The sequence below is a fragment of the Coniosporium apollinis genome, assembly GCF_000281105.1.
Source record: "Coniosporium apollinis CBS 100218 chromosome Unknown supercont1.33, whole genome shotgun sequence".
NCBI classification, from domain to species: Eukaryota; Fungi; Ascomycota; class Dothideomycetes; genus Coniosporium; species Coniosporium apollinis.
In genome coordinates, this window is record NW_006913295.1 from 93,713 (window position 1) to 120,226 (window position 26,514).

Below are 26,514 nucleotides of genomic sequence, written 5' to 3' on the forward strand. Positions count from 1 at the left end.
TCAAATCGGCCCGGCGTCGATCGGTAAACTGCCCCAGTCGACTCCCTGACAGCTGTTCAAGCCAGAAGACGATTATCTCCAACACCGTCGCGCGTTTATATGGAGCTATAGGCCCGTGGAATGCGGTCATCCGAGCTACGAAGCAACGATGAGCAAGATATCCTCCTGTCGCTTACCCAGACCGCCACTCCTCGACCATGTCGTGAGCAATGGAACACAGTGTCACCAGCGCTAAAGAGCATACTGTGAGGGCCATCGCTACCGGAAGCAATGAGAGCAACGTCAAGAGTATACTCGAGCAGCCGCAGATGTCGATGTCGGAGAGCTCAGTATCAAGCCTGGCCGCGAAGGAGACCTCCGCCGGTCAAACCACGACATCCACTACTACAACCACCTCACAGGCGCCAGAGATGAAGTATCTGGACAGTCTTAATCTACATCGGCAGCCCAAAATCACGAGCATAGAGCTCATGTCCACAAGTGCAACATCATCGGCATTTCCACAGAGTTTGGCCCTCTGGATATCACGGAAGGGCGGATGGATACTGGCCGCGAACTCGTCTCATCTTTACCTCCTCTACTCCCCCGATCTTCCACACCTGAGCGCACGCGCTTTTCGAGTCCGTCGACGACCTTTAGCTGCGGAAATCCTTGAAGATGGGTCTCTGCTTTGCGTGCTGTCGAACGAGCACCAGGTGGATGTATACAGCTTAGGCGAGGGGGACCCAGCAACCGCCACTCGGACCAGGACAATCTTCCTTGAGAACGCAGCGAAGACAATGGCTATGACGCCAGATGGGTTGGTTCTAGCTACCGGCTCGGGGACCGCTATCGAGATCGCTTCTCTAGCACCGGGTGCTCGTGAATCGAGCAAGCGGCAGATCTTCTGCGAACCAATGGATTTCCTCTCTTTCTCGGATGATGGTCGCACGTTGCTGGCAACCTCTAGTGCGAGTCGGCAGCGGGATTCAACGGTCTTCTCTGTCAACAGCGACTTCGGTGGGCCTATGACGGAAGATGGCATGCCAATAGCATTGGACGTCGATCAGGCTTGGACTACTCAGATACTGTTCCCCGAAAAGGCTCTGAAGGCTCAGCAGGCTGTGCTGCTACCAGATCAACCTATTGGTGCCATCGACCGCTTGTTTGCATTTGACAGTGTTAAGCAATGTTATGGGGTATATGAGCTCGCGGATAGAGCTTTCTTAGCGACGAGAAGGTTCTCAATCGAAAGATCTGCCAATGCTTTAGAGGTAAGCTTCAATCCATTCACGGTTCGCGCAGGTCGCAATACCGATTGCAACGGGCGTCCGCGTTCGATCCAATCTCCAAGCTATCGTGCGGCCTTTTAAACCTATATACCTAAATCCAAAATGATGCGACATGCTAGCAACATCCGCTGTCGACTAGTTGATACTGACCACTCACCCTAGGCCTCTGCTCCACCTGAAATCAGGCAATGCCACATCGAGGACGTCCCGCCCGCCACAAGCGATCAGAAGCTCTACGCGGCAGCAGCAGTAAATTGCTCTGGGACTACGGAGATTTTGATACACTGCCTAAAGATGCATGGTGACGACGAACAACTAAGCTTCGCAGGGTTGGATGGACAGACCGAACAACTGCCATTATCACTTCCGTTAGCCCGCATTGCGCTGTTCGAAGGCGCTCGTTCTGGGGGCATCTGCGGTCTTCGCTGGTCAATGTCTTCCGCTCTTTACAACGGCACCCGCGAACGGCTAATAGCTATTGGCCCTGCTAGGAAAGCCTCTTTCCTAGACGCTTCATCCGGAGGGCCTACTGCTTCTCGCGGTCGCGTTTTTCTACTCGATTTTGGCGTACCTGTTGTACACGACTGCCTTTACGATTCCGAAATGCAGCCCGAGAGCATTGTTATCGATCTGGATACCATCACTGGTACGGAGAACTTACCAGGCGAAGAACTAGCTTTCGAAGACGAAGTCAATCTCGTAAGACAGAGGACTGTAGCGCAGAGACACGCGAATACAATCCGCCGAGGGACCACCAGGAATCTTGATCGAGCAGCCTCGGCTGCCAGTAGTCGTCACAGCCGCCTTTCAGGCGCTCGAAATGCGGAAGGAAGCCGGCGTCGAGACAGCTCCGGTCAGTTCAACGAGGATGCTGGAGCTGCTCTTGAAGAGCCGTATACCCAGGGAGCCCCAAGACCTCAGATGTCACTCCAGCGAGCTGCGACCGTCCTTGCAGAATCCCCCGCGGCAAGAAGGCACCTGCGGGCTTTGCCTAATCGGCCATTGGAGTACAGACGGGCTGATGGCCTTCGAGGGATCCAGCATGAGATCCCACATGAGAGTGACGCAGATAACTGGGAGCCTCCACCACCACCATACAGTCCTAACGCTGACCATTCTGCACCAAACCTTACCGTTCCTGGCCACACCAGTCTCCAGCAGAATTTGCTCGTCCCACATGTGCCAGTCGGACAGCAGCGTCCAAGCAGCAGAGCTGTAGCCTTTTCCACGTCTCCGACGTTCTATCAGCATGCTTCTCAAATTCACAGCTCTCCTGATCTAGTACCTCAAGCGTCCACTTACGCACTGGGTAGCGAACCTGCCCTTACTCACCACCCCTCTCTCATGAACAACCCGAGGCTCGCCAGGGCTTCCATCAGTAATAGGAGCATGTCTGAAAACGTTGCACTAAGGCAGCCGCCGCCTCTTCATCGCAGGAACAGCCGAAGTCTGGCCTCCCTCCGTGGGAACGCGCGCTCGCGGTCTGCTGCTCCGGCTCCTACTGCGGGTCCACAGTATATTGTGGACGGACAACTAGAACGCCCAAAGAAAGAGAAGAGAGGTCTGAGATGCGTCGTGATGTAGGAGCTTGCGGCTCCAGGGACTGACAATACAGGAGTATCTACGGCATGGGATGGCGTTTTCATTTCTTGATGGTTGGCGCGCGAGATACCCTTAGGTGATGAGGCGTTTCGGAAGACACGCGGCTTTGGATTCTGGCACGTAGTCACAGCGAGATTGCTTGTTCGGTGAACAAATGAATCCCCATTCAGCTTGTCTCGTGGTATTGCATGCTCTCTGTCCCTCAGAGATCGCTGAAGTTTTATGCGTGCCGTCAAGTTTTCCCTGACTCGCCTTTAGTATTGATGGAGATCGTTGCGGCATGACGGACATAACGACTGACAACGAGAGCGCATACTCATCATGCTCTGCGTGTATCTTAGGACAACATCGATGGAGGGATCCAGCCGCTATAGGTAATCTACAAGCTCTACGCCCCGGACACCTTTTGGAGTATAACCCTTATCGAATATGCCAATCTTCTCCAGTAACACGTACATCTACCCCATAGCCCACGTTGGATTCTTGACGCCTTGTCCATTGGTTCAGCTACCCGGCCAGGGGCCTTGTCGCATAACCTACCATGATAACAGCGAACGACGTAGCATCATCTGAGGTGCATACTGATTACCAATCCACCTTGATCCTGCGCAGACAGCAAGATGAGATATATCTGCTGCTTGACCTGCATTATTGATTTTAATGTACTATAGTTTCAACAGTCTTGAAGTTTAAACACCGGTGCAGAATCCGAGTTACTCTGCATGGCCAACGTTATACCAGTGTAGGCAAGACATCGCAGTACAACTTCACAAGTGATTATCACCATGGCATCATTCGGCACTCTGTACACTACGCCCAAGAACGCCCGGGCGCTCAAAGTAAGTCAGCCTCACAATCACACACAGACACCACATAAGCTCACACACCACATGACTAGATCCTAGCCGCTGCAAACATCAACGGCCTCGAAATCACAATCTCCCCCGACTTCATCTACGGCGAGACCACCAAGGAGCCCGGCTTCCTCGCCAAGTTCCCCATGGGTAAGGTCCCCGCACTGGAAACCCTAGACGGCTTCAGTCTCTCCGAGGCCTCCGCCATCGCATTCTTCGCCGCCTCCTCCGGCCCCAAGAGCCACCAGCTGCTAGGCTCAGACCCCAAAGAACGCGCGCTAATCCAGCAGTGGGTTTTCTTCGCCGAGACAGAGGTCCTGCCAAACCTCATCAGCATCATCACGCCCATGCTGGGCCACATTCCGTATTCGGAACGGGCCGTCGGGGTCAAGACGGCGAACCTGGAGCGCGCGCTCCGTGTCGCGGAGCAGCATCTGCAGCAGGGGAGAAAGTGGCTTGTTAACGAGAGCTGCTTGTCGCTTGCGGACCTGTCGCTTGCGTCGGCGCTGTATTGGGGGTTTCAGTATTTCATTGATGATGAGATGAGGATGGCGTATCCGGAGATCACGGCTTGGTACTTGAGGCTGCTGGGGGAGGAGGGGGTTAGGGAGGCATTTGGGGCGCCGGAGATGGTGCATGTGAGGGGACCGCCGTGTCCTGCGTGAGCAGACATGGGGGGTATAAACAAGCAGCTGTGTGGTGCAAGGAGGCGCGGCGGCAAGCCACAGTAGAACTTCATGTGGCTTCGAAAGCGACTGCACCACATCACGGCAGTGTGTGCATGTTCGGGGAAAGAGGGAAGGCTTGATGTGTGCGCGGAATTCGAGACCCAAAGTGAACGCTACAAAACAATCAAATTCCCAATCCTAATCCCCTGACTCAGGAAGAACCATCTCCGCCTCACACCCACCCCCCTCGCTCTCTCCAGCATCTTCATCGTCTCATCCCCGCCTCCAACCATGATCATAGGAATTCCGTTCGGCCTCGCCACCCCACCAGGCGTAAGCTGCTTCTCCTCCAGCAGCGGCTGTATGAAGAAAGTCTCCTGATGCCGCTTCATCTGCTGGCTTCTCCGCGCCGAGTCGAGAGGATGAGAAGAAGGTGTGGAGAGATCATCGTGCTCAGGCCAGGAAACCACGATGACGAGCTGCAGCGACTTCGAGGACGGCGCGAAAGAAGGAATGTTTCGGAGTTTCTGGCTGAAGCTGCAGCCGCCGCGCTTGATGACAAGGATCTGGTGGTCCCTGGGCACGTGCTTGGGAAGCTTTTCGTCGCAGGCTTCGTCGGCGATATAGATTGTTTTCCAGGGCAGAGGTTCGTCCTCGCTATAGGCGGGATTAAGGTCGTTGAGGTCTGGGAGAGGAGCTGCACCGGGCCCGGTGGGCAGAGTGCCGGGAATGAGCATACGCTGGATGGGTGATGTTGCGATCGGCGAGTGGGTTGGAGCGATCACAGCGGCAACGGAATCGGCTAGCATGCTACGGAGATCTGCTACGATGGAGCTGAAGAGGGATGGATCGTCAGGTACCTTCATGGGGACGTTGAGCTCGAAGCCGTCCGCCAATATCACGACCTGGTCCGTGACATTTCGACTGGATCCAGGTGTTGGTTCTGCGGCCAGATGCTCCTTAGCAGTCTCGAGAGGCGGAACGTCGATGAACAGATCCAACGTCTGCATGTCCCGGATACGAGTGAAGTAGGGATCTACGGGATTGAATTTTGCGACCATGTCTCTTTCCATGAATACCTTCTCGTCGCGGCCCAGACCTACATTCGAGACTGAATGGATTCGAAACGCGTCTTCCAACGATGCGCTGCCTGGTCGGGCGCTGACGTCGTACTCGCGGACCATGCCCAGCTTCAAGCCGCTCATCGAGTTTACAAGTATGCCGTCTCCGACACGCTGCAGTGCGCCAAGATTAAGGTGCATTTGGTCCGGCGAAGTTGGGAACGACAGGTCGAATGTCATGCGCGTCGCCATCTTGGCACTCATTGCATTGTTTGGAACGTACTCCGGTGGGAGTGTCCAGGGATAATAAGTATAGTTGGAGGGGGACTGCAGATCTGACAAGGAGATGGTTGGGTGGTCGGCATTGAACTCAACCAGCGGGGAGTCCAGCGTCTCGATAGATGGCATAAGATGCAGTCTAGCTAGGCTTGCTGCGTGGAACACGTCGTCACGGGCGGCTGTTGGAGATATGCTGAGAGGTAGCAGCGGTGGTGGACGTGGGCAGACAGGAGAGCGCGCGGCTGGTTCAGCAAACGGCGCTGCGGCACGGCCTTCCGACGATGGTTTCGCTGGGCGCCGTAGACGGCTGGGGATGATGAGCGGATGGCCTTCAGTAGTGAAGACGAAAGGCGCGTCTAGAGAGTTCAGCGGATGCGTCGGGTCAAAAAGTAAAAAGAGGTACTTGGCCGTTTCGCCAAGGAAGAAGCTCTCCATGCGGTCGCTCTTCTCGCCAGATCTTACATCCTGCAGACCAGCCCAACCACACTTGGTCCAACACCTCCGCTTGATGTCTCGCAGTGCCATTTCTCCCACATGTAGATACCAGGGATCCTTGGTAGCCCGATACAGATACCAGGTGGACTCGATGAACTCTGGTCTGCCGCCCCACCATCTGAGGCCGTGTTCGATGTTTCCAGTCGCGGTAGACCACCTTTCAGGCAGCGCAGAGTATCGCGTCCAAAGAGCGGTGTAGAGCAAATGCGTCTCAATCGCTTCGTCAAGCTCGCCTGCGAGCGTCAGGAGGCCAGGATAGTAGGCGCTTAGGCTGTCAACCCAGAATGCTCTCATAGCGCCAGTGTAGAGATCCACCTGGATGTAGTGAGGGTGTTGATATACTGAGCTGCGGTAAACATGCCGCTTGATTGCGGTATGTGCATCCTGCCAAGTTGCCAAAAACTGACTCGACGAGCCGATGTCACCGTTAGAGTAACTCTTAGGGAGACCTGAAAGTAGTATATGTGATTTAAGAGCATACTCAAAGAAGCTGTCGATGCCTGCTCCAATCTGGTACAGTGTTAGCTCCAGACTAGCGAGTAACTTGTGAGCGAACTTACACCAGTGAATGGAGTAACCCACTGCCCTGTCTCCGCATCGATGCCGGAACCAATCAGCCCTGCGTTGCTTCTCCTGTCCCACACGGCCCAGAAAGCATTCTTAGCCGCAATCTCAAAGCGGTGGTCTCCAGTCAATCGGCTCAAGGTCGAGAACTCGAGGACAAGGCTCCCTGCGCCGGCACTGCACGTTTCTGTGATCTCAACAGACGGAGGTGGTGTACTACGACACTGGCCGTGCTCGGCGTCGGTATTGAGCGGCGAGTTAGGATAGAAGTAAACGCCGCGTCGGAGGTTAACTCGTGGATAGGGCAGACCGGTAGGTGTATAGAAGGCCGGTAGCAACCTCGTAGCGAGATCGAGAGCCAGTCGAAGCAATTGGCCGTCATAAATCATGCCGTTATTCCATGGTATCGCCCCCTCGCCGTACCTCGCATCTACGGCCGGCTCGTATCCTCTGATTGGAAGGTCACCAACGGCGAAGAGATGTGCGCTCACAAGGCCACCCACACCACGAATGACGGTTTCAAACACCTGGACCTTGCTATCCAGATCGAAGCCCCTCGCTTTCTTGCCTTGCCCTCTAGGTCCTTCGGTCCCGTCTCCATAGTATTCCACGAGCAGCGAAACGCCGTCTTGGAATTCTTTCAGGGCTTTGTTCTTCCCGCGGCGAACCTCGTTCGGCGGTGGAGAGGAAGCTAAGATAGCAAGCGTAGAGAGGCTATCGATGAGAGTCAAAGAATAGTTCCCAAGCACGTCGTTGACTTCGATGTGAGCAGGATTCTCTCGATCGCGGGTGAGGGGGCCGCATGTCAAGGGCCGAAGTTCGTCTTCCGGAAAGGCATGCTTCATATAGCTGTCGTAGCCATGGAAGAAGATGTCTCTTGTCTCCTGTCTGTGGCCTTGTCAATCCAGAAGCCGGGTGCAAGCGGGGACGCCCTCTACACACCTAAGCCCGTTGACCTCCCCGTCTCTCATACACCGGACGACGGCCGACCAACATGCGAGAAGCAGGAGGGTGAGCCATGTCAGCAACGGTACGTGTGCGGCGGCATGCAACGGCCGACCATCTGAAAGCATTCCCAAGCAAGAACGAGGGAGGACGTCATGGGCGGTAGCAGAGGGCAGCGCTGCGTCTCATCCGAAGCGGGGGGAGGATGTTGTTGTTTGCTGGGAGCAGTAATCACCCTGGACCGGACAGTTTACCTGGGGCAGGTTCAATCTGAACGCGGGAGGCTTCGTTCCATTCAGGACGAGTCTAATAGATGTTACTTCCAGACGGCAAAGAGCTTGGATTGTGTGTGCTCAAGTACGTGCTCACAGTAATGAGGATTTCCTTCCCAAGTGTTTGATCCGTGAATCAAGACTGACATCCGACACTTCACCCAGCTTCACGACAGAATGCGCCGGTAGATCCTCGGCAGATGGAAATTACGTCTGGAGGCGTCTCTACCGGCCATCCGCACTGTAATTGTCCATACAAGCCTTCTTTCCGCTCATTATACCCTCTACACCTTGTTCCTCCTCCTCTGCCGAGAATGCTCGCGCGTGCAGCTTCTCGTCTTCTCGTCCCACGCGCCCTCGCCTTCCCCGCGACACGAGCTGCCACCGCTCAGTCTATACGAACCTTCAAGCTCAACAAGCAGCAACCTCCTGCCAAGAAGCCGTCACCGCCCAAATCTTCGCCGAACGTACGACCTTCTAGAGGCCCAGAGGTACCAAAGGACCTCACTTGGAAGCGGAATGACCCCATAAAGTTTGCGGCAGCCGGCGCCGCGGCAGCTGGCAGCGGAGCAGCATCAAGCTCCGCGACGCCTACAACCGATGCGCCTGCTTCACCAGAACAGACGGGGTTCAGCACCAGCGACAATGTCGAGAGCACGACGGAGCCCCAGGCACCTTCTGAGCCTGTTATCATCGCCATGCCCCCTCCAACGAACCAGCAACCCATAGAAATGCCTCCACCTTCTGACACTCCCCAGAACGCCCAGGCAGATACAGCATCTTCACAAGAGCCAGTAGGAGCCGTACCACCTGTTGAGCCATCGCTAGAAGACACACCACGACCAAGTCAACCCCTGCCGGATCTCCGTCAGGGCATCCCATCTACATTCGAAGCCGAATTCCTCAAGCCAGTTGCGCCAGAAGAGCCACCATCGGTGTCCAAAGCCCCAGGAAACGACGTCAATCTCACCGACGACCCGCGGGAACCGGCCTCCGCTGGGAGTGGCGGCCGTGGCACCGGCGAGCTTCCCAAGTCCGCATACGAGACCTCGAGTGATCGACGCAGGAATCGGATCGCAAACTACAGCTACGCAGCCATGGCCCTTGCTGCCGTTACTGGAACGCTATACCTTGGAAGGGAGTGGGAAGACGAAGCTGAAAAGAACGCGTACCCAGATATTCCGTCAGGATGGAGTCCGTCCTCCATCTACCAGCGGGCAACCGCGAGGCTATCGGGACAAATGGGCTACTACACCGAGCCCACGTTCCCCAAGCTACTTCCTGCGGTGGACCCCGCGCCGCCATACACCCTAGTACTGAGCTTGGAGGACTTGATGGTACACAGCGAGTGGACGCGAGAGCATGGCTGGCGGACAGCCAAGCGGCCCGGCATCGACTACTTCCTGCGCTACCTGAGCCAGTACTACGAACTCGTCATCTTCACCAGCCTGCCATCTGCATCCGCCGACCCGATTATCCGCAAACTCGACCCCTTCCACATCATCATGTGGCCGCTCTTCCGAGAAGCCACAAAGTACGAGAAGGGCGAGTACATAAAGGTACGTCAGCCGCCATGTTTCTCTTCACAACTCCTGCATCTTCACCCAAGTCAATCATATGCTAAATTTTCCACCTACAGGACCTATCCTACCTCAACCGCGACCTCTCAAAAGTAATCCTCATCGACACCAAACCCTCGCACGCGAAGCTCCAGCCCGAAAACTCCATCATCCTCCCGCCCTGGAAAGGCGAGCCCGCGAACAAAGACCTCGTCGCCCTGATCCCCTTGCTTGAATACATCGCCACCATGGGCATCGCCGACGTGCGCACCGTCATCAAATCCTTCGAAGGGAAACCCATCGCGCAGGAATTCGCGCGCCGTGAAGCCAAGGCGCGGGAAGCATTCCAGAAAGCCTTGGCTGAGGAAAAGGCGAAGCGGCCGAAGCACAGCGGCACGGGCTGGCTGCTTGGCGCGCTGGGCATGAAGCCGCAAGCCGGCGCGCAGGCGGGGGGGCTGGTGATAGGGGATCAGAGCGCGGCGGAAGGGTTTGAGCAGGGCAAAATGCTGAGTGATCAGATTAGGGAGCGCGGCCAGAAACAGTACGAGGCGATGGAGAAGGAGATTAGGGAGAATGGGGAGAAGTGGCTCAAGGAGATGGAGATGGAGGAGAAGAAGGCGCAGGAGGAGCAGCTGAAAAGTATGAAGAGTGGGTTTACGAGTTGGTTTGGTAGTGGGAGATCGAAGGCTGCGTGAGCAGGTTGGTGGCGGTGGTGATGTGGGTGTACAGCTACTTTTTCCACTCTTTGGGTTTGCGTCTGAGGAGCGTCGGCTTTGCATTGTTGAGGCTGCGGAGTCACCTACAGCCTAGCTTTCAAGTTCGTTGTACTTTATAGGGCGGTGCGGGTTCGTTAGATATTGGAGCACGTGTACGATACCGCTATGCCGTCCGAATATACCAGCATTGCCGGCCGCATAATATCCAACAGCACTTGCTCAAGTTGAAATGTGACCAAGCGCGCGCCTATGGTAGGTGCGTTTCGTTCTTGAGTGGTTTGCCGTCATCCACGTGACGTGTGCGAGAAAACGCAATTACGGGAACGAGACCTCTTCTTGAGTAGGGTTGGCCTGACTGTACTCGCAACAGCGATGGCCATTGTGCATCGCCAGAGGGTCCGATGATCCACTTGCGATAATGAATCTTTAGGTGGGAAGCACGACTCATGAAGAAATCTCGCTGGTCGCTGCCGGCGCGCACGTGTGAGAGCGGCTCTTGGGCGGCTGGGGTTGCGTTGCAGCCTTGCCCACAAGCTACTGCACCGTCTTAGAAGCATTGAAGCCCCACGCTTGACTTCACATCTACCGACAGCCTGGGACAAGCGATATTGCAGCCTGGAGCCGGCGTCGAAGTAGCGTTCAGGCAGCCACGCCGCATCACGGGATATCGTGTCGCCTTCGCGTCACATCTGGACGGTCATCGAATGTTCAAAAGATCTTTCTCTCCTCTGTTTCTTGCCTCTCTCACTCACAACCATTCGAGCTGGTCGTCTGCTGTTTGGTCTTTCACCTAACAAGATTACGTCACAGCTTCTAGCTCCCATTTCTTCCTCACCTCTTCAGTTTCACTGGTCACGCATGGTCTCGGCTACCTAGTCGTCTCTTCCAACTCAGGACTTTTCCCACCACAAGCACTGCTCTGTCTGCGACAAGATCCGCGCACGTGTTGCCATCGACGAGCCTCATCCAAGGCAGTGACTACATCATGCGTACAGTACCAAGGAAGGCAAAGTCCACCACGGCCGGAATGAAGCGAAAGAGGGCTGCTGCGCCAGGAGCCAAAGACACTCTCGCAGCCGCAATCGCTGTCTCAGCCGGAGCCGTTTCATCAGTCGGAGGCGCTCTATCGGGCAAAGCCGCTGCATCAGGCAAAGACGCTCCAGCAACAGAGAGCACTCCAGCAGCCAGGGACGTTCTCGGATCCGACGGCACTCCATCAGCAGGGAATGTGACCGATGCCACAACTCCAACGCCCAAGTCCAACCGCCCAACACGCGTTGCAACCAAGCGGCGCTACACCATCGCCGACTATCCGGGCTTCGACGACGAAGATTTTGAGCATGATCTAGCTGACTCGTCCGATGAAGTGGAAGACGAGGAGGGTGCTGTGCGCACCTCAAAGGTATGGCGTCCTCTCTGTTCTTTCATCAAATCTAATGGTTATTTCCTCGTAGAAGCGCAAAGTCTCCAGCCCAAAGAAACGGAACGAGCCGAAACCGTTTCCGTTCCTCTTGCTTCCGGCCGAGATCCGAAACACCATCTACGCCTACACCCTCACCACTGAGAACGATATCCGCATCGAGGCCAAGACAAGAGCTTCTCGTCGCGTTGCTATGTTACAAGCACCGAACGATCGCAGTAAACGGGCTTCCTTCTTACCTGCGCTTCTCGCCACGAACCGCCAAGTCTATCAGGAAGCTGCATCGGTTCTGTACAGCCAGCCCCTTATCTTCATCGATGCCTACGGCCTATACTCCTTCCTAGCCCAGATCGGCAGCGCCCGACCCCTTGTCAAGAGCATCACGCTCGAGAACATGATCCACGGCCGCAGCATGCACAAACACTGCAACCATTCCGCATTCACGCTGCTGATCGGCTGCACGAGTCTCAAGCGGATACGCCTCGGTCGTGGCGCTATCTCATGGGGCCGCACCACGTCACGGATAGCTCGCCATTTCTACCGCGAAGCGCACTACTGGCTTGAAGATGTGGGCCGGCAGAAAGGCCGCAGGGATGCTGCCATCGACTTGATCGAGTTTACTGAAGAGGCGCAGGGCCGTCTGGTCGCGGCAGCGGACGCGCGATGGTACTATCCGGGCTCGTCGCATGACATGGATCTCGAGAAGGCGAGGCAGGCGGAGGAAGAGTTCCTCGCGGACTTGACGGGGATGCTGTGATTGTCAGAACACATCTCGAAAGGGCGTCGTGACTGGGGCCGAGAGTGGAACGGTCGATGATTTTGGGCAGACGCGGAGAGTGCGTTGATCTTCTGGAGCGAAGCACACGAGCCGATTTCTGTCAACTCGCGCTTCAAGGGTGGGGATGTTCAAGGGTGAGGATGTTGTTACTGCGCTGCGGCATTTTCTGACACCGTGTTGCTACATTTGGTGGAGTTTCTGCGACTGGGATACTTGCTTTGAGCGTCCTCTGGCTGGCGAAGTCGGTGAATGATAGCGGGTGACACAGGGCTTGGTTGCATAATGGTGGCTCCTCCGCCTATGCTAATGGAGATCTACCGGTGGGAAAATTGCCTCCTCTACGGCTATGTAACATCAGGAAATCGTTGCACATCACGTCTTCTCTCTAAGTCTTCAACCCGTGTCAGCTCATTATACCCACACCTTCCTTCCACCCCACCGGCGGTTCGGCTTTGCGAACGCCAAAACGCTGGGAGATGACGATCCACTGGGCGATCGTGAAAGCAAAGCGCATCGCCAACGGCTCATCCTGCATGAACGCTCTTTCCACCAGCCCTTCAGCCTTGCTCCAATCCACAAACCCAAGACTCTCCACATTCTCCCGCGTTATGAGCCCGGAGAGGAGTTTATGCAGGGGACCGCCAGTCGGATAGGTCGTCGGCGCCGAATAGGGCTGGCAGACTACATTAGCACTGATCACATGTCCACAACGGAGCGCCACGACCCACATGTTTCTTCCTCTCGTACAGCTCCCTCGTGATGAACGGCCTACACGCCTCCCTCAAGATCCACTTCTCCGTGAACCGCTTCTCCCCCGCATCCCACCGAATCTTGACACTCGGCGGCAACCCGTTGACATACTCGGCCAGCACGTGGTCCAGAAACGGCGTCCTCGCCTCAATCGAGTGCGCCATCTCGGTCCGGTCGCCCAGACACGTGAGGAAGATGTTCGCGAGGTGGCCCTTGGACCACACGTACTGCGCCGCGTGCAGCGGATGCCACCTCGTTGCTATGAGGTCGCGCTTGGTGCCGTCGGCGCTGTTGGCGATCGTCTGCTGCGCGTCGCACGCGCCGTAGCAGGCCGTCCAGGGCGCGTAGACGGTCAGCGAGAAGGCGGCCATGGAGGAGACGGTCGTGATGTTGTTGAGCATGCGGCGGGCCAGCGAGGGCCCGCGGTTCGAGGCGTCGGCGCCTACGCTGCTGTAATACTCCGTCGCGGCGATCTCGGTCTGCTCGAGCTGCCTGAGCCGCTCCTCTTCCGATAGAGGGTTTGAGGGGAAGGACCGGTCGGGCTCGCGCAGGTAGTCCGGCAGGTAGACGGGATAGCCGCCGAAGGACTCGTCGGCGCCTTCGCCCGTGAGGACGACTTTGAAGCCGACTTCGCGGGGCACTTCGGAGAGGGCGTATTTGCCGACGAAGTTGAGGTCCGGGTTGTGGTGCTCGCAGTGCCAGGTTGCGTCTTCGAAGCGCTCGGCGAGGGCGGCTTCGGACATGTGTTTCTTGTAGTACTTGACGCCGAGGAAGTCGGCGGTGCGGTTTGCGATCGCTGTGAGGGTTGTCAGGGATCAGGGGTACCGGATGTGCATGATGAGGAGCTCACAGGATTCATCGAAGCCGCTGTCTTCGTCGAAGGCGATGCTGAAGCAGCTCACCCGTTCAGTCTCCTTATCATTGCCCATCTTTTCGCCTTGCTCCTCGACCAGGTGTGTCACCATACCCGCTATCGCAGAAGAGTCAATACCGCCGCTCAGATACACACCGACCGGGACATCGGCGCGCAGCCGAACCCGGATAGCGTCTAGCAAGCGCTGTCGAACTCCTTCAATCATCTCCTCCTCAGACCTCAGGTCCGGTATTCGCTTATCTGGATAGTCAATGTCCCAATACTGCCTCTGCTCGATATGCCCCGAGCTCTGACACGTCAAGTAATGGCCCGGCCGAATCTTCGCAACGCCCTTGAACAGCGTCCTTTCATCATGGTTCCAGCCCGCATCCAGCAAGCTCTTAACATCCCACTCCGGCCTCCATCCCAGCGGCAAAAACGCCTTCGCCTCCGCAGCCACAAGCAGCCTCCCATCCTGCCTTGTCCAGAACAGCGGCTTAATCCCATACCGGTCCCTCGCCGCAACGAAGAACTGCGTCCGGCTGTCATACAAACACAGCGCGAACTCGCCGCGGAGGTGCGACAGGAAGCTCAGCCCGTAGTACTTGTACAGCGCGATGACGATCTCGCAGTCGCTCCTGCCCTTGAATTTGTAGCTCGTCTTTGTGGCGAGGTCGGCGCGTATGGCTTCGTGGTCGTAGAGCTCGCCGTTGACGACAGCATGGATGGTGTCTTCGTCGTCGTGGAAGGGCTGGGCGCCGTCGGGGGTGAGGTCGTTGATTGCTAGGCGGACGTGGCCGAGTGCTGTGTATAGGTGTTAGTGGGCTTGCGCTGGGGTAGTGGGGAGAGGGAGGGTAAGTAGCCAGAGTACCCACGCGGTTGTCGGGGCTGATCCAGTGGCCGCGGGAGTCGGGGCCGCGGTGTTTGATGAGTTCCAGGCTGGCATCAAGTTCTCTCTCCAACTCCAGTCTTTTACAATCAACCTCGCCATTCACGACTTGGCCATTAACACCATTGATGTGCTCGCTAGGTGAGGGGTGGGCCGCTTGACCTTCCAAGCCGAGAATACAGCTGATGCCGCACATGGTGTCTCAAGCTTCGTGGTGAAGCTGTGGGATGGGAAAGCTGGCATTGTGATAGCGGCCCTGGACGGGGATATAAAGCTTGATGGCATCGGCGTACAGATTAATGGGTCCCGGCGGATGCAGGCACAGGTCCGAGGTCGATATGCGATAGCATCTGATGACGATGGCTTGATTGCTTTTCGCGTCACCTTATCGCCCGCTAAACAACCTTATCAGTAACCGGGATGCTAACGGAGAAGTCTCGTGACTTTGCTTGGCTTGACAAACAACCTCTACCCTCTACCTCTTCCTCGACCACAAGCATGCTCCAGCACTCGCGGTACAACGCGATCCCTGACGATTGTCCTCTAGGCGTATGGACACGAACGTTTGACAGTCGTGGCAGCTCACAGAAGTGCGGATAGCGCTTCTCAAGATCACCAAACCAGCCGCTGGGATCTTGGGGACACCTGATGCTGTTCAAACGGGACATAGCCGAGCAAACTCCACGTCTGTCATTCCGGTAATGCAGACAAACATCTGGAATGATGGACAAACATAGGCCAATTGCAAGAACGGTGATGCGTCCCTAACATCAGCAGTAACGGCTTACGGCATCAGCAACGACCAACAGCGTTGCATGCGATAAACGTGCTGAGTTTGCAGCTGGTTCCTTGGTTGCCCCCGGTTCGTCAGCCGCAATCTTCAAGGTTCACGGCTTCAAGCAAGGGAAGGTTGCGCGGCAAGGCTGATTCCCCGCGTTTATGCTGACTGCCAAGTTTGCGAACACGAAGCCTTGTTACGGGCGCATCCCCGAAAAGGGTAGGGCACGATACGTGGGCAGGTACCGTCCGACGCGCCGAGTTAATGCTCCGCAATCATCCTCTCCGGCCGCAAGCAGCATACAGATTCGCACGGTGGGGCTGTGCAGTCGCTTGTAACCGTTGCGAGATAGTGAGATGTCAATGCTGTCTCACCGGAATACGGCGCATGAGTGTGGATTTACTCCACGGCCGTAGGAGCGTGATAGATTCAGCTAAACGCCAGTGTCTTGGCTGGTGCGTGTCGTTACGAATGGTGGTGGCTCTGTTCAATCATCGATGCTTGATGCGCCATCGCCTTTATAAAGCTCTTCGAGTGGCCCCGTTCTGTATCATTCCCATCTCCGTCCTATAGTCACAGTCCCACAAAGCCAGCATGTCTCACCTCCTCATCTCCATCATCACTATTGGTTCTCTGTTTCTTCCGACCCTCGTCAATGCCTCTGTCCTTCTTCCTCCGCTCACAGGTCCGTTCAGCGTAAGTCTCGACACCGCCGAGCTCGTCGACTCTTCCCGAGTGGATCCATGGAACAGCACGCACACCCGCCGACTCATGGTCTCGCGCTTTAATCCGGTTCCGCCTCGTCAATGCCGCAGCACCTGCCCAGTACCATATATGCCCCCCGGCACCGCCGCCTTTCAAGACGCCGCATATGCCAGACTCGGCATCCCCATCCCTCCAGGCACTTTCGGTTCCCTCCATCTCCAGCTCTGCTGCGATGCCAAGCACCCAAAGACACATCCGCACGCCGACTGGTCCCGCAACTCCCACCCCACTCTGTTCTTCTCGCCCGGCCTGGGCTTGAGCCGTCTCTTCTACTCAGCCATCGCCTCCCAGGTCGCCAGCCAGGGCTACACGGTGCTGACGATCGACCATCCTTACGACGCGGACGTGGTCGAGTTTCCTGACGGCTCGCTTATCACGAGCGCCCTACCCGTCAACCTCACCGACGAGATCGTGCTGAAGGTCGCGACTGTTCGCGTGGCCGACGTCCGCTTCATCCTCGATACCCTGGCCCCTCACGGCTCCCACGCGGTGAAGAAGGGGAGAGTGGGCATGTTCGGCCACTCGCTAGGCGGCGCCGTCGCGGCTGCGGCCATGTATGAGGACGAGCGCATCCGCGCCGGCGTGACCCTGGACGGGCAGGTCGGTAGCGACGCTGCCACTGCGGGTCTTGACAGGCCGTTCTTGCTGTGGGGTGCGGGCGGGCACAACAGCAGCACTGACACAACCTGGGCCTCGTTCAAGGATGTGATGGAGCGTCGCGGGGAGTGGGTTAAGGAGCTGGAGTTGGTGGATAGTGCTCATCTGACTTTTACTGACTTGCCGTTGTTGAGAGATGTTTTGGGGTTCGCGGAAGTCGTGCCGCCTCAGCTATCCTCTCTTCTGGGAAACTTGAAGGGGGAGAGGGTTGTGCAGATCTTGGGGGCCTATGTGGCTGCTTTCTTTGATTTCGCGCTGAAGAGAAAGAGGGAGGGATTGTTGGCTGGGCCGAGCGGTGCTTATCCTGAGGTCTTGTTCATCGACTGAGATGAGCTGCATGCCTTAGTGCGCCAGAGTAATGATATTGAATCTGGGAAGAGCAGCCAAAGTCTTGGCACGGCTAAAGTCGCGACGCTCGTTGAAGCGCTTTAGACTACCTAGGTAAATTGATCCATGACCAATCAGCTGACAACACTACTCTACATGCTTCCAACTATGCTGATATTCCAGCAAACTATTCCCCTTCTCCCCTTGCCTGTGATCATTCTCGTTCTCTTTTTCTTTCTCTTCTCCTTGCTTTCCGTGTCCACGTTGCCTGACTATTTATCGTTTATCCGGAATCTCACTCCAGCAATGCCCCCTAGCCACGGACGTGAAGCAGTCGCTGCCGGGGAAGGCCCACTTGTTGCTATGATTGTTGCAATCCTTCTTCGGCCAGCCGTTGTAATCTATGCAACCGCTGTAATCACGAGGGCAGCGGCCATGGTTGATTTTATACACCTGCGAGCAGACCTTCCCCCCGTGGTTCTGCTTGCACGAGCCCCCATGCCCCTCCGCTCGTTTCCTGCCGCGATGGTGGTCATGGCCGCCCTCGCGCCACCCGAGGTCGTACACGAAGATGTTGCCGTACTGCCGCACCGGCAGGCTCGGCTCGTCGAGGTGGATGATGCCGTCCTTGATCTTGTTCCAGGCAAGGCCGGTGACCTGGTCCGTTTGATACCTCCCAACGACGGCACAGTCACCGCCGATCATCTCGTGGGGATACTCGCCCAGCGAGCTCGCCTCGATGAGTTCCCCGTGGTGGTACAGAAGCGCGCCTTCGACAGGGAAGTAGATGCGCATCGTCTTCTCGTGAGGGTCGTAGTAGGCGTTGGTGAAAGCCTCCCACTCGTCCGGACGCTGTCGGATGTTTTCCTCCAAGTCCGCGCGGGCGTCGGGCGTCATGATGATCTTCTTGTAGCCAACTAGCTTGACTGTCATGTTGCTATGCTCGTACCTGGTACTGGATTCATCGATGAAGCGCGACTCAAATCGCCTGATGGCGTCGTCGCGGGCGGCGAGGCTAGGGGGTGTGGGTCCGCCAGCAACGAGGGGGGAGCCCCAGGTGAGGAGTGTAGCCGTGAGGGAGAGCAGGTGAGATACAGCGGTGATCTTCATGGTGGATCAATGAGGCTGAAGAACAAAGAGAAGGAATGATACCTTGGTGGATGAAGAAAGAGGAAGCAAGATATGAGTAAAAGGATACCAGCCTTTTGAATAAAAGGGGTCAGGCGAGCAGTAGGCACCAGCTTGGTGCTTTCTCTGCTACTCCGAGTCCTTATTCAGCCCGTTCATGGCAGACCCTTGTATCCTACACCTGTAAAGCCCATTCTGGGCGCATCTGATACAATACCTGGCCGCATCCGATGGGTGGTCTGCAGGAAGCCTTAGGCAATATCACTCCACCGGATCGAGAGCTAAATGGTTACAAGGGCATCTATCGTGTCTTCTTGGCGTTTCAAGCCAATGATTGCTCAAGAAGATTGTTTGTATCATGAGAAAGCCACCTGCAGATGACCCGTCGGACGCGGCCAGGTGGCGTATAAATAGATCGGGATTACCCCGCATGGTTTCAGGTACCGAAAATACTACCAGCATGCAAAGATCATACTAAAGTGAGTATACATGCTAGCAGAAGTTGAGGAGGTAAGGGATCCTCATTATGAGTATCCGCCTGAAGCTCCACGGGTTGATCTTTCCATCCCGAGCCTTACCTAATATCTTGTGATCCTGGTATCAGAATTGCATTGACAATTGGGTGCTTTGATCCCCTCAGAAGTACGGATAGTCCTGCAGTGACTTGTCAAAGGCATTAGATCGCGGACAACATCTCGTTCTTAAGCTTCCTGGCCAGTTCTTCGGTCCTGCCAAATTTCAGAATGAGGTCGTATTTCTGTCCCTATTCCAACATTACTGCCCATCGGTTTCAGCGCCCCGAGCGGTCGCACTGTCGGACGACGAAAGCATGTGTGTAAACAACAGAGTGCTGCAAGTTCGAGGCCGCGCCTTCGGCATCTAGAACGAGTTTCGACAGCCTCGCCCTGTCTTGTGGCGTTCAAGGCGTGCAAGCCTTCGCTTGACCCAGAAATGAAGATCGATCAGGCAACGTACCAGAAGTGTTCGGACACTGTTTAGCGGAGATCCGTGCGAACCTGTCCGGATATTTTTGATACTTTGCCTGGGGTGTACCTGGATTCGCAAGAGTGCACCAGGAGCGGGTCGGTGAGCCCCCCGGCTAGTCTTGTATCTCTCTGCGGATGAGCCGAGCAAAAGCTACCTCGCTTCTCGGGAACGCTACTAGTCCGCTCTTGAGCCCCTTGTAAAGTAGTCAGCGGTGATAGCCGTCCCGCGCCTTGGCATGCACTCCGCTTTTTGAGGCTCAGGCTGCATTCGCTCGGCTAGTTTTGTTTCATGGAACGAGAGCTGTGAGACACACAACACCTACCTTGTAGCTGGAACAAGTTTTCCGCTCCATGGGCTCTATACGTGCCTTGGCCCTTGGTGTAGTCTTAGACTATCATGTGCGAGAACATTGAGGTATCTGGCGACAGAGCCGACCCTGCTCAGGCGACTTGACTCAATACGACGCAAAACGGCGAAAAATGGCCATCGCTGGCCGTGAATCCTCCGTCCCAGGCTCAATCCCTACGATTGCGCTTGTATCCGCACGGCGCCCTCAAGCATTACTATCAGGCGAGAAAGTGCATGAGAAGAGTTGCGACATGGTAGTTCGAGCGGTCTTAGCCGGACAACCTCACCGCACAGTCCCGATTACCGTGGCTATGGCATTGGCCCGTACGCTTTGAATTTGAAGGCTCCATGGTCCACAAAACACCTCCGAGTATCCTGTGGACCAATGGTGTTACGACAAGGCATGACGGTGGCAGATTGCTTATGACGGCGAACTTTGATCATGATCGTACTGTCCTAGATGCGACCGTGTTTCGAACAGCGCGGAAGTTGATGGGGGGAAGAATCCTTCGGAAGCAATTACGCCATATCTTAGTCAAAGTTTATTTAACTGGATAAGCTGCTATCGTTGTCTTGAGTGAATTGTCCTGTTTCTGAAGACACTTAAGCCGAGATAGTCAGCCCACAATAGTGTGATGCAAAGCTTCAGTGGCACGTACGATACACAGCTTGACCTCTACACGTGTGCAGCGAAGGCTCTTCTATTTCCTCGAACCCGCAACAATTGACTCCGCCGTAGAAGCTTTAGGGCTCATCAAAGTTCAAGGCATGATCCGCGTGCCTACTCTCTCAACTTGAAGTAGCCCGGTTGCAAATCCATGAAGACTTTCTCAGGGTCATAGGCTTGTTGGATCTCAAGCAGCCGAGCTTTATTTTCCGGTCCGTACCCTGCAAACACATCTTGGCTGATGTACGCATAGTTTTGATAGACATATCGGTGGTAGAGGCCGCGGGATTTAGCGATCGTGTTCGCTCGGCTGACAATACTTTCCAGCGTGTTGATGATGAAGGTATCGTTGTTCTGGTTGCTCCATTGAAAGAGCATCAAACAAACTACGGAGTACCAGCAATTAGTAAGAAGCTCCACCAACGAAGGCAGCGTATAACGCACTCGTAAGCGATCCATCGTCCGGGTTGATACCAAGCGCGTTCCCGCCATTCTTGCCAAACTTCTCGATGACCCTCGGAGTTACGGGCTGGAAGACCAGAGCAGCGACCAAGCCTGCAACCTCCGTAAAAATAGGGTCGACGGCCGCATGCCACATGTCGAAGATGTCGCTCATCAACTGTACGTCGTTCTTGAATGTCGCGGTGATATACATCTGCCTGCAGCGCACACTTAGCGATTAATTGTAGTGTTACGGACGAGATTTAGGTACCTGAAGCCGTAGTCTTGCGCGTCCTTCAGCTCTTCGACAAGATCAGGCAGGCGCGTTATCCGTATCGTGGATGAGAAGTTCGTGATGGAGGTGAAATTGTCAAATATAGGCGGATTCTCAACAGGCCGAGCGTACTCGTAGTTGTTCGCGAACAGGAAGCCGTATTCGGGAGCAGCCACTGCAGTAACGGTAAGGGCGCCGTTTGGATCTGAATTTAAGTTCTCGGCGAACCAATGGTATGCCTCGAACTGTGAGCGGTTCGTTTGGATAGGATGATATACTTGGCCCCCCCACATGTCGCCATGCGGGAACGTCTCAAGGTCGAATCTGGTTACAACGCCGAAGTTGTTTCCTCCGCCTCTCAGGGCAAAATAGAGGTCCGGATTCGACGTGCTATTAGCATTGACTACAGAGCCGTTGGAGAGTACGACCTGCTTTCTATCAGCACAGAATACGCCTTTTGAAACTAGCGTGCATACTTCGTAGTTAGCGACGTTGTCACAGGCCCACCCATGGAAGGGCGAGAAGAACGAAATGCCGCCGCCGAGCGTGAGCCCTCCGACCCCGATGTCACCAACACGTCCGCCGATGACTGAGAGGTTAAATGGATCAAGGAACAAGTAGACGTCTTCCCACCTGTTTCCTGGGCCAACCGACAAGATTGAGTTATTGCTCGAAAGTTTCAAGACTGAGAGTCCGCTGAGGTCAATGGCAAGTCCATCCTGAATATTTGAGGCGCCCGCAAACGCCGCGTGTCCTCCGCTCTTGACTGCGAAATGACATTTCGTAGTGCGTACCAAGATAATGGCCGCGGATACCTCGGACGCTTGGGTGGGCGTGAATCGGCATACAGGTAAGGTTCGCTGCTGTTGCTGAGACCAGTACAGCTGCTCCTCTGCATAGACGGTATCATTGAAGTAATTGACCTTTCCTGGATAGAGGAGAGATAGTCCTGCGCACTTGCTCAACCGAGTTATTAGGATCAGGCATCTTGGGTAGGAAGATAGTCATCACTGACGCAAGCAGTACAGCTCCAGAGTTGACTGATATATGGCGTTCTTTCCAGTGTTTCCGCTAGTTGTGCGGCTGATGACAAGACGCTTGGTGTATTCTTTGCAGATAGCGTCAACGAGACATAAAACCCGATAAAGAGCGACCATGTAGACAGAGAGGTCATAATGAGCCGCAGGCGATATCTGAAACGCCAACTTTGTAAAAGGTTGTCGTATGATTTTGTGTCCGGTGTTCACTTTCAAATGATCAGGGGCTTCTCTTCATTTGTACATGAAGCTATTGCTCCAGCGTGCCCATTCAAGTAACGAGAGGATCTGACAGCGTTGTCCGACCGGCTCGGACATGCGGTCGTCATCATAAGGCATTCCGTTCCTGCAGGATCTATGTACCGCTTGGCCGCGTCCGCTAGAGCCTCCGCAGATGTGCCTTGCTCTTCGACAGTTCTGTCTCACTTTGATCATCGGCTGAGACTGCCGACTGGACGCATTCTCAACCAGCAGCGAGCTACACGCCAACGCTCCGCGCGAGCAGCGCATCACATGCAGCCAAATAGTGTTTTCGTAGGTTAAACCCCAGGATGAAGGCTTAGTTGGGACTGAAATGAGCCCCCAAATTTTATATTTGGTTGTTGTTCCGATTTGGTTCTTGGTATGCAGTCAGCTCACGGTAGATGCCGCAGTTCCTTCTGACGAACTAGCCGCAAGCAGATTAGTATGAGATGTGATAGAAAGATAGAGCCGCCTGTCGCCTGCAGCCCATCCTAGCCTGTCTTGAAGTGCAGAGGTCCGCTTCGCTTCCGCAGCGCAGCGCCATACAGCTGCAGAAATACCACAATAAAGAAGCCCACGAGACAGACTGCTGCTTGTATACCGAAGCTGCGCTTCGTCCCCTGCGACTGCGCCCATGACACTTGAAAGTAGGATATGATAAATCCGCCTGTTGTGCGCGCCATGTTTATCCACGCAGCCACCTCACCGCTCCCTTCTGGGTACGCATCGAGGTTGTAAGCGGTGATGGCAACAGTTGTTATCATGATCCCGAAGACGTAGAGGCCCCAGCCTACGGCGGCTACCATGTAGTGCCACGCGTTTTCCAACGCGAACCCCAGCACGATCAGGCCGGTGAGAATGAATGGCGTCGATAGCCAGATTGTAGCCAGCCGATACTCTGGCTGAAAGGTGCCTTTGTTGCGCCTTGTAATAATACTGGCGACCTTGTCATGCACCCAGTGTCCGCAGATTTCGCCGAGAATTGCTCCAATTATTGGGGTAAAATAGAAGAATCTGTGCAAGTCAAATTCAGCTTTTGCAATATCTTCGTGGTTAGCTATAGTGAGACTTACCCTACTTGACGAGGTCCAAAGCCGTATAAGGGTGTTACGAAGATGGCCAGGGTCGTGTTGATACCTACTAGTACGAAAAGTCAGCGGCTTGATCACGCACTTGGCATTAGGCTTGACTTATCCCACGCAAACGTTAGCATATAGTAGATTGACGAAAGCAACACCACTGGCTTGCAGATAACCCTCACAGGCCGCATGACAGCCTGCTTGAAAGTGCTTCGCTGATGTCTTGAGCGCCACTGCTCAATTCCCACTAGTCTCTGCAGCTTGCTCTTCCTCGGTATACGTTGCTCGTGCGGCAGCTTTCTATCGTAGAAAGTTTCATCAACGAAGATGACGACCGCAATCAGGCACAAGCCTGTCCCGATTGTGTACACCCCGAACGCCCATTGCCACTTCTGCGTTGAGATGATAAAGGCGGCTATGAGAGGCCCAAAGTAGGGCGACAGAATGATAAACGCAGCCCATATGTTGATCTTTCGGGCGTGCTCATGGAAGAAGAACATATCTTTGATGAACATCAACCCGCCGCCTTGTGCTACTGTCGAGAAGAAGCCATTGAGGATGCGCGCGGCCATGAAGGGCTCGAAAGTGGTAGCAGCGGTACACCAAGCCGCTGTCCACAGCGCCGTAACGGTGAACCAGAATAGGACCGGTAGACGTCCGAAATAGGCAGACAAGGCGACAACAAAGAGACCGCCCGCTCCAAGCATAAATACATTCCCTGATTCCCTGTTAGATGAGATCGCACGGTCATTAGTAGGCGGAGGGAAGGCACCGACATACCCACTTGGCTGTGATTGACATGATCCTCACTCATTCCCCATATCTGAGCTTGAGGAAGCAACGTCACAGCGCCTGTAGCGGACCCATAGTCCGGTAGAAATGCAATTGCGGCAATCGTGAACAGGATGGCATGCTTTCTGGCCCAGCTCCAATTCAAGGGGTCGTCTGGGTCGTCGCTTGGTTGAGGGATCAAGATGGTGCGTCCGTCGGCTGCGGTCTTGAGTTGTCCATAAGCGGAGGGAACTGTGTTTATCAATTCCAGGTCAACGACATAGCCGCTGGTTTCTCCAAGCTCTTCTAGATCGATTTGCTTTTCTGCGACATGTTCGATCCTGGCGTCGCTTTCCGCGGGCTTGATGCTTTCGTCTACCATGACCGATTCTGTCAATGGAAATGGGTCGTCAAGTGAACGCAATGTACGTGTGATTGAGGCAGAATCAGTCCACGTTCACGCCAGTTTCTCGAATTTTGGGTCGGGGCAGGTAAAAAGTGTCCCTTGATCGCACATAGAGAGAAGTCTTGGATAGAAATCACATGCAAAGTCTGTTCAACATAGTTTACGAGGAGAAACAGCTATCTATATACACTAAAGATGACGCCAATGAGTGTTGTAGTGTTTAGCAAGACTGTGTCCAGACTTATAGCCAGCACGACACGTGCTACACCTGTGTGCCTTTGATTGCCAGTCTTGGTGAACGTGAGCGTGAGCAGCGACTTTCTGCGCTCCATAATTCCCATTCTTAGCCTCTGGGACACAGAAAAAACGACAGACCGGACAAATGCTTGGGTCATCTATCGTTGTGTGCGCAGCTAACCAGTGGAAGTTGACATGCTTGTCCGGGATCCTACGATGGTTCGATGTCCATGAGCAATCCGGCTCGGGGCAACAGTAAACGACATTCGGTGCTGTCTGAAGACCGGCTTGCGCATGCCTAGGCGTAATGATCCCTCCCATAAGACATCCGGGTAAGAGACCACACGAGCAAACTCCTCTCTTTCTGCAGATGTTTCGTTTGAAATTCTGTGAAAAAGACTCGAAGGCGACATGCCCAGGATCGACACAAAGAGCGTTGTGGCAGAGGTGGGATGTCGAGACATCTACCATTACGAGACTCCTCCACTCCGCAAGTGACACCGTCCCGCAGCCGAACGCCAGAAACTTGTTAATGTTCATGTTCTTCCTTCGGCCATTCACGACTATGCGCCGGACGCTCGCAGCAGTCTGAGCCGAATCGTCTGCAAAGAAGACGCACTGTCCGAAGAGGGAGCCGTCTGACATCGGGTTGTTCGTATCCCATATGCATTGCTGTGGTGTGTGTGTCCAGGGCCGCAAGTCTGACCTGTACGCCCGGAGTGTCACCCAAGCTATGTGAGCGTATTTTGCTCGAACGTTACGGTCGTTGTACCAGTCAACGAAGATGTCATCGCCATAGTCCACGTCGGCATCATCTTCAATGATCCCAGGACCCATGCCATCATCCATGCCGGCACCGTCCTCAGGACTGGCGTCACCATCAGTGCCCGTGCCATCGCCAGAGTCAGGCTGCGTCTCTCTGTAGGAGCCGCCTTCGACGTCGGTGTTCTCGTCCGAGTACTCATCAGTCAAGGCGTAACCGTCTTCCATGGCCCTCTGGCGTTCAGCGGTGTATGGCGCTATTGACATGGCCGACCGTGGACGCTTGGTGGTGGGAGCGTCGTCCAGAGAGACAGTGGGACGCTTTGGACGTTGTGGAAGTGAAGGTGAGGAAGAAGCGGACACCCGTGGGGCGCCGCTGAGGCCAGGTGATGTCAGATGCGGTGTGGGATGGTCCGACATGAGAGCGTCCGACAGCTGAGGGTCCAACAGCTGAGTTGAAGGGCAGGGAGAAGCGGACACCCGTGGGGCGCCGCTGAGGCCAGGCGATTTCTCGGATGTGACAGAGACTGATGCAGAGTGCGGTGAGTCGAAGTGAGGTGTCACCGTACAATGACTGAAGTGGATAGGAGTTCAAACAGGACAGAGACCGAGGCGGAGGTGGTGGGTCGAA

The 26,514-nt window shown here is 55.2% G+C and overlaps 11 protein-coding genes across 11 annotated transcripts; 5 read left to right on the top strand and 6 right to left on the bottom strand.

Annotated features, from left to right (window-relative positions):
- Positions 1–209: 209 nt before the first annotated feature.
- Positions 210–2,855, top strand: W97_06517 (uncharacterized protein; the record flags this gene model as incomplete). The annotated part of the gene is made up of 2 exons (XM_007784391.1): positions 210–1,253; positions 1,434–2,855. The coding sequence occupies 2 exons, from the start codon at positions 210–212 to the stop codon at positions 2,853–2,855; spliced, it is 2,466 nt and encodes an 821-aa protein (XP_007782581.1).
- An 803-nt stretch (positions 2,856–3,658) lies between these two features.
- W97_06518 (uncharacterized protein) lies at positions 3,659–4,392 on the top strand (the record flags this gene model as incomplete). The annotated part of the gene is made up of 2 exons (XM_007784392.1): positions 3,659–3,712; positions 3,772–4,392. 2 exons carry the CDS (start codon positions 3,659–3,661, stop codon positions 4,390–4,392), a joined length of 675 nt encoding a protein of 224 aa, XP_007782582.1.
- Positions 4,393–4,568: 176 nt separating this feature from the next.
- Positions 4,569–7,639, bottom strand: W97_06519 (uncharacterized protein; the record flags this gene model as incomplete). The annotated part of the gene is made up of 2 exons (XM_007784393.1): positions 4,569–6,740; positions 6,791–7,639. 2 exons carry the CDS (start codon positions 7,637–7,639, stop codon positions 4,569–4,571), a joined length of 3,021 nt encoding a protein of 1,006 aa, XP_007782583.1.
- A 686-nt stretch (positions 7,640–8,325) lies between these two features.
- Positions 8,326–10,265, top strand: W97_06520 (uncharacterized protein; the record flags this gene model as incomplete). Its single annotated transcript, XM_007784394.1, has 2 exons — positions 8,326–9,570; positions 9,651–10,265. 2 exons carry the CDS (start codon positions 8,326–8,328, stop codon positions 10,263–10,265), a joined length of 1,860 nt encoding a protein of 619 aa, XP_007782584.1.
- A 1,006-nt stretch (positions 10,266–11,271) lies between these two features.
- Positions 11,272–12,463, top strand: W97_06521 (uncharacterized protein; the record flags this gene model as incomplete). Its single annotated transcript, XM_007784395.1, has 2 exons — positions 11,272–11,688; positions 11,741–12,463. 2 exons carry the CDS (start codon positions 11,272–11,274, stop codon positions 12,461–12,463), a joined length of 1,140 nt encoding a protein of 379 aa, XP_007782585.1.
- A 424-nt stretch (positions 12,464–12,887) lies between these two features.
- W97_06522 (asparagine synthase (glutamine-hydrolyzing)) lies at positions 12,888–15,172 on the bottom strand (the record flags this gene model as incomplete). The annotated part of the gene is made up of 4 exons (XM_007784396.1): positions 12,888–13,157; positions 13,213–14,030; positions 14,085–14,891; positions 14,959–15,172. 4 exons carry the CDS (start codon positions 15,170–15,172, stop codon positions 12,888–12,890), a joined length of 2,109 nt encoding a protein of 702 aa, XP_007782586.1.
- A 1,176-nt stretch (positions 15,173–16,348) lies between these two features.
- W97_06523 (uncharacterized protein) lies at positions 16,349–17,503 on the top strand (the record flags this gene model as incomplete). The annotated part of the gene is made up of 1 exon (XM_007784397.1): positions 16,349–17,503. The coding sequence occupies one exon, from the start codon at positions 16,349–16,351 to the stop codon at positions 17,501–17,503; it is 1,155 nt and encodes a 384-aa protein (XP_007782587.1).
- Positions 17,504–17,779: 276 nt separating this feature from the next.
- On the bottom strand, positions 17,780–18,613 carry W97_06524 (uncharacterized protein; the record flags this gene model as incomplete). Its single annotated transcript, XM_007784398.1, has 1 exon — positions 17,780–18,613. The coding sequence occupies one exon, from the start codon at positions 18,611–18,613 to the stop codon at positions 17,780–17,782; it is 834 nt and encodes a 277-aa protein (XP_007782588.1).
- A 2,134-nt stretch (positions 18,614–20,747) lies between these two features.
- W97_06525 (uncharacterized protein) lies at positions 20,748–22,505 on the bottom strand (the record flags this gene model as incomplete). Its single annotated transcript, XM_007784399.1, has 5 exons — positions 20,748–21,019; positions 21,078–21,292; positions 21,346–21,776; positions 21,825–22,297; positions 22,364–22,505. 5 exons carry the CDS (start codon positions 22,503–22,505, stop codon positions 20,748–20,750), a joined length of 1,533 nt encoding a protein of 510 aa, XP_007782589.1.
- A 614-nt stretch (positions 22,506–23,119) lies between these two features.
- W97_06526 (uncharacterized protein) lies at positions 23,120–24,860 on the bottom strand (the record flags this gene model as incomplete). Its single annotated transcript, XM_007784400.1, has 4 exons — positions 23,120–23,642; positions 23,702–23,768; positions 23,802–24,425; positions 24,488–24,860. The coding sequence occupies 4 exons, from the start codon at positions 24,858–24,860 to the stop codon at positions 23,120–23,122; spliced, it is 1,587 nt and encodes a 528-aa protein (XP_007782590.1).
- A 559-nt stretch (positions 24,861–25,419) lies between these two features.
- Positions 25,420–26,150, bottom strand: W97_06527 (uncharacterized protein; the record flags this gene model as incomplete). The annotated part of the gene is made up of 2 exons (XM_007784401.1): positions 25,420–25,485; positions 25,590–26,150. The coding sequence occupies 2 exons, from the start codon at positions 26,148–26,150 to the stop codon at positions 25,420–25,422; spliced, it is 627 nt and encodes a 208-aa protein (XP_007782591.1).
- Between the last annotated feature and the right edge of the window lie 364 nt (positions 26,151–26,514).